General features: G+C 55.0%; 1 protein-coding gene across 1 annotated transcript in view; it reads left to right on the forward strand.

Annotated features, from left to right (window-relative positions):
• Positions 1-1,002: 1,002 nt before the first annotated feature.
• The window catches only part of zhx2b (zinc fingers and homeoboxes 2b), an 18,452-nt gene continuing 13,934 nt past the window's right edge, over positions 1,003-5,520 (forward strand). Inside the window, 1 exon segment of the mRNA XM_030347678.1 lies at positions 1,003-1,141. Within this exon segment, the coding sequence (XP_030203538.1) occupies positions 1,003-1,141 (139 nt within the window).

Here is a 5,520-nt window from a genome sequence, read left to right on the forward strand (position 1 = left end):
TAAAAGATCATGTGTTCCTCGTCGTCGCCCCCCCCCCTATGAGCGAGAGGAGGTGGTTCTCCTCCGGTTGTCTTTAGGTCGGCAATGCCAGGATCCGTACTGTACCCGCCGCACCGCACCGCACCGACCCTGGCCCGGGAGTAGGAGCCGTCTAGCCGCAGAGCCGCCGCAGACACGCCGCTCACAAGGTAAGACCCGCGGGGAACTCGGCGCTACTTCACCCGGGGAGATGTCCTCTTCAACCGGGGACATATCCTCCAACTCACCGCTGAACTGAAGTTTATTAGTGATGCGATGCATGCAGACCGCCGTCCCACCAGCACATACCCCCCGATACCCTGGATAACCCGGGATAACGCGGAGTAGCCCGGGTACCGTGGGGTAGCCCGGGTACCGTGGGTTAACCCGGGTACCGTGGACTAACCCGGGTATCGTTGGTTAACCCGGGTACCGCGGACCCCTGGCCGCCCGGGGCTGCCCTGGTCCGGGGGTCAGGGGGTATTCGGGGATAGTTGTCAGATGAGTTATGTTTTTTTTTTTCGCATCCAACTTTTCGCAGGGAGGTCTGCACATGATACATGTAGGAGCAGCATAATACACGTACGAGCAAAATGGTACATGTGTATAAGCAACATAATAAATGTATAAGCAACATAATGCATGGACCTGCCACCGAGGCTAACCGCTAATGGCTAAGCTACCGAGAGATGCTAAAACATCATTAGCTCTCCCCCCGGCCGCCCTCGTCGTGTCTGCCCGCCTGACGGGGCTCTGTCGGCGGGGTGGAGGGCTGGTTTTGCCCGCCAGCCTCCCGGCAAGGCGAGGGCAATACACGCAGTATTTTCCGCAGTGTCGGGAGTGTTTTTTGCAGTGTCTCTACTCGGTGGGTCGGGGCTAGATGAGCCGGTGTGGGTACGGGGATAGGGAGTGCTCTAGCAGCGGTTCATCCGAGGTAGCAGCTTGTCTGGCGGCCCGGGTCGTTTGAGGTGACGCCGCTCAGCAATGCGGGGCTGCGGCGGTACAGCAGCGCGGCTGCCGGGGAGCTTTCTACCGCTACAGGAGCTGTCCCTAGCTGGTCCAGGGTCTGTCCCCAGCCGCTACAGGGTCTATTCAGAGCCGGTTCATGAGTTTTTCCCAGCCGGTACAGGGGTTGTCCAGAGCCGGTTCATGGGCTTTCCCCTGCCGGTTCAGGGAACGGTGTGTGTTGGCGTGTTCCCAGATGTGGAACCGGACGCATTGCGCCAGTGAATCTGCTTGTCTCACAAAACATTAACTTTTATTTTAATCTGGTTGGAATCCGCATCTCATTCAACTTTTTGGCTGACTCTGTTGCGATTCCTGGAAGCTGTCCCCCTTCGTACTGAATGACATGCTTCTGTACAAACCCTGGTTCATAAAACCCAAGTTTGGTTCGGAGTGGTTTGGGAAAGTCCGCAGCGAGGAGTACAGATCTTCCCGGCTTATCCGACCGGGACTGGGACCAAAGTGTGTCAAATCAAAGCGCCATCTCCTTCTCAGCGTGGAATCACATTTTTATATTCAGTTGACCGACTTGTGTCTGATGTGATGCTATTATTGTATCGCTGTCTCGTCAAGGCTGCTAATCCTGTGATACGGACGACACACACACACACACACACACACACACACACACACACACACACACACACACACACACACACACACACACACAGTTATTCATCTTTTTCAAAGGCTATATTTCAACATAATTCAAGTATTGGTATTTAAAGGTTCTGAGCAGTGATGTTATGATCCATACATCACTGCTCCTGCTCATCGCTTCTATGTATTTCCTGTGCGGAGCTGGGATGCTTGAGTTGTGCATTATAATGACTTGGCAGGTTTTCATATGAACAGTTAAAAAGATAGTTCACTCTCTAGTCCACTTTTTTTCCTGTGCAGTACACTATTAAGACACCATTTAGTTTGATAAGCGTACGACTCATGCTCATGTCCTCACGATATCCCATGATGCATCTTGGATATGCATCAACAGAAGTAGGCGGGGCTTGGTGTGGACGGGCCCAAGCTTGTCCACCAGGTGGGGGGGGGGTTGATCCAACAAGGGGGGGGGGTAACTTAGGGGGAACACCTAAGTTAAGGCTAGCCGGAGATACTAACGGAATGCTAGCTGGAGAGGCTAACTTATGGCTAGCCGGAGAGGCTAACATAAGGCTAGCCGGAGATGCTAACGGAATGCTAGCCGGAGAGGCTAACATAAGGCTAGCAGGAGAGGCTAAAGGAATGCTTGCCGGAGAGGCTAACATAAGGCTAGCCGGTGAGGCTAACATAAGGCTAGCAGGAGAGGCTAACATAAGGCTAGCAGGAGAGGCTAGCAGGAGATACTTACGGAATGCTATCAAAAGAGGCAAAAATAAGCCTAGGGCTGCAGTTCTGCTAGCTAGCCTAGCGCCGTGTAGCTGCATTGCTGTGAGACGCAGGCCGTGCGGCTAGCTAGCCTAGCGCCATGTAGCTGCAGTGCTATTAGTCTGGCAGGCCGTGCGGCTAGCTAGCCTAGCGCTGTGTAGCTGCAGTGCTTGGTAGGCCGTGCGGCTAGCTAGCCTAGCGCTGTGTAGCTGCAGTGCTTGGCAGGCCGTGTATCTGCAGCTAGCCTAGCGCTGTGTAGCTGCAGTGCTATTAGTCTGGCAGGCCATGTAGCTGCAGCTAGCCTAGCGCTGTGTAGCTGCAGTGCTGTGAGTCTGGCAGGCCCTGCGGCTAGCTAGCCTAGCGCTGTGTAGCTGCAGTGCTGTGAGTCTGGCAGGCCATGCGGCTAGCTAGGCTAGCGCCGTGTAGCTGCAGTGCTTGGCAGGCCGTGCGGGGCTCCTTGCCAGCTGAGCCCAGGGGAGCTCCGCTCTGCCAACCAGGAACCAGCACAATGTGCAAGTCATGTGGAGAAACCAGTACAACACACACACACACGCATACCAACACAAACTGGAACACGTGCAAGTGTGCACAGATACACAGCAGTGTTACTGTATTAGTGCCTCGTACTGAGATGTGATTGGGCCAGGCCTTACGAGATCAACCTCACTAGCCAATAGGCTTGAAGCTTCCGGATTCTCGTTAGAATTTTGTTTAGTAATTAGAGGATACAGCTATACTCTGACCCCCATCTCCCAGGAGAACCGGGAGCAGGCTATACTGGGATACTCCCTGCAGAAGACTGGTTGTACTGGGCAGCCCCGGTAGAACCAGTAGCAGACTGGTGGTACTGACAGACAGACAGTGAGGAGGGAGACAGACAGACAGTGAGGAGGGAGACAGACAGTGAGGAGGGAGACAGACACACAGTGAGGAGGCAGACAGGCAGACAGTGAGGAGGGAGACAGACACACAGTGAGGAGGCAGACAGGCAGACAGTGAGGAGGCAGACAGGCAGACAGTGAGGAGGGAGACAGACACACAGTGAGGAGGCAGACAGGCAGACAGTGAGGAGGGAGACAGACACACAGTGAGGAGGCAGACAGGCAGACAGTGAGGAGGGAGACAGACACACAGTGAGGAGGCAGACAGGCAGACAGTGAGGAGGGAGGCAGACACACAGTGAGGAGGCAGACAGGCAGACAGTGAGGAGGCAGACAGGCAGTCAGTGAGGAGGGAGGCAGACAGTGATTCTCCCTTCCGTGGAGACTTTCAAAAAGTACAAGAAAGCACACCTCTTCTCCTCTAACTCACGCCCTCGCCTCCCACTCTTCTGAGGCCACCTTGAGTATCCTGAACGGCGTATAAAATCAATTTAATTATTATTATTATTATTATTATTATATGCAAAACAGCCAACGTTTCACCCAATCATCTCCTGCAGGAGGAGGTGTGTAAGTTACCGTGGTAACCCCTCACCCCCTGTATGTTACCCTGGCAACCTGAGGATGGCGGAGCAGCAGTCCTCCCAGAGCTGAGCAGAGGAGCGGTTAAAGAACCGTCACAGGGGGGGGAGGACATGTCTGTCTGTCTGCTCTGGGGGCCGTCTGTCTGTCTGCTCTGGAGGGCCGTCTGTCTGTCTGCTCTGGAGGACTGTCTGTCTGCTCTGGAGGGCCGTCTGTCTGTCTGCTCTGGAGGGCCGTCTGTCTGTCTGCTCTGGAGGGCCGTCTGTCTGTCTGCTCTGGAGGGCCGTCTGTCTGCTCTGGGGGCCGTCTGTCTGCTCTGGAGGACTGTGTCTGCTCTGGGGGCCGTCTGTCTGCTCTGGAGGACTGTCTGTCTGCTCTGGAGGGCCGTCTGTCTGTCTGCTCTGGAGGACTGTCTGTCTGCTCTGGAGGACTGTCTGTCTGCTCTGGAGGGCCGTCTGTCTGTCTGCTCTGGAGGGCCGTCTGTCTGTCTGCTCTGGAGGGCCGTCTGTCTGTCTGCTCTGGAGGACTGTCTGTCTGCTCTGGAGGGCCGTCTGTCTGCTCTGGAGGACTGTCTGTCTCCTCTGGAGGACTGTCTGTCTGCTCTGGAGGACTGTCTGTCTGTCTGCTCTGGAGGACTGTCTGTCTGCTCTGGAGGGCCGTCTGTCTGTCTGCTCTGGAGGACTGTCTGTCTGCTCTGGAGGGCCGTCTGTCTGTCTGCTCTGGAGGACTGTCTGTCTGCTCTGGAGGGCCGTCTGTCTGTCTGCTCTGGAGGACTGTTTGTCTGCTCTGGGGGCCGTCTGTCTGTCTGGAGGGCAGTCTGTCTGTCTGTAGGGCCATCTGTCTGTCTGCTCTGAGGGGCCGTCTGTCTGCTCAGTGATGAGGTCGTGGTTGGACAGAGATCTGATGACATCACTTCCTTTCCTTCCTGCTTTCAGGTCCAGTCCGTTACCCAGAGTGCATTGGGGCGAGAGTTCCTCACAGGAGAGGGCTGGGATTGGTGGAGCAGGCGTCAGTGGAGCCCCTCCAGGGACGTACAGTAAGTGGCGTGACTTCCCGTGACCTCTGACCCCTAGCCTCAGAGCCCATAGCTTCCTGTCATAGCGAAGGGAACCCTTCCTCACCTTCGTCCTCCTCAGTGGAGCCCTCAACCCCGCAGGAGGAAGAGGAGGAGGAGGAGGAGGAGGAGGAGCAGGAGGAAGAGGAAGAGGAGGAGGTGGAGGAGGAGGAAGAGGAGGAGGAGATGACAGACAGGGCAACAGAAACCAGGAGGCCGGGTGTTAATCTGGCCCCTAGTGACATCACAAGTGGGCCCTGTTCCTGTCATGTGACCAGGGCTTATGTCTTTGTACAAACTGTTCAGAGATTCCAGGAGAATTAAAATCACGGTTCAGTAAGAATCAGACCTTTTAGTGCCTATTAATATGCTGTTGTTGTTATTATTATTATGATTAAATATGAGTTGGCATGATGAACACTCGTGGTTGTCATGGCGATAAGGCAAGGGTAGCCCCTGTGTGATTGGATGATGTGAAAGAGAGCCACCCGCCAATGATATCGCGGCAGAGAAAGGGGTGTGTGTGTGTGTGTGTGTGTGTGTGTGTGTGTGTGTGTGTGTGTGTGTGTGTGTGTGTGTGTGTGTGTGTGTGTGTGTGTGTGTGTGTGTGTGTGT

Source organism: Gadus morhua, chromosome 22 (genome assembly GCF_902167405.1).
Source record: "Gadus morhua chromosome 22, gadMor3.0, whole genome shotgun sequence".
Lineage (NCBI taxonomy): Eukaryota > Metazoa > Chordata > Actinopteri > Gadiformes > Gadidae > Gadus > Gadus morhua.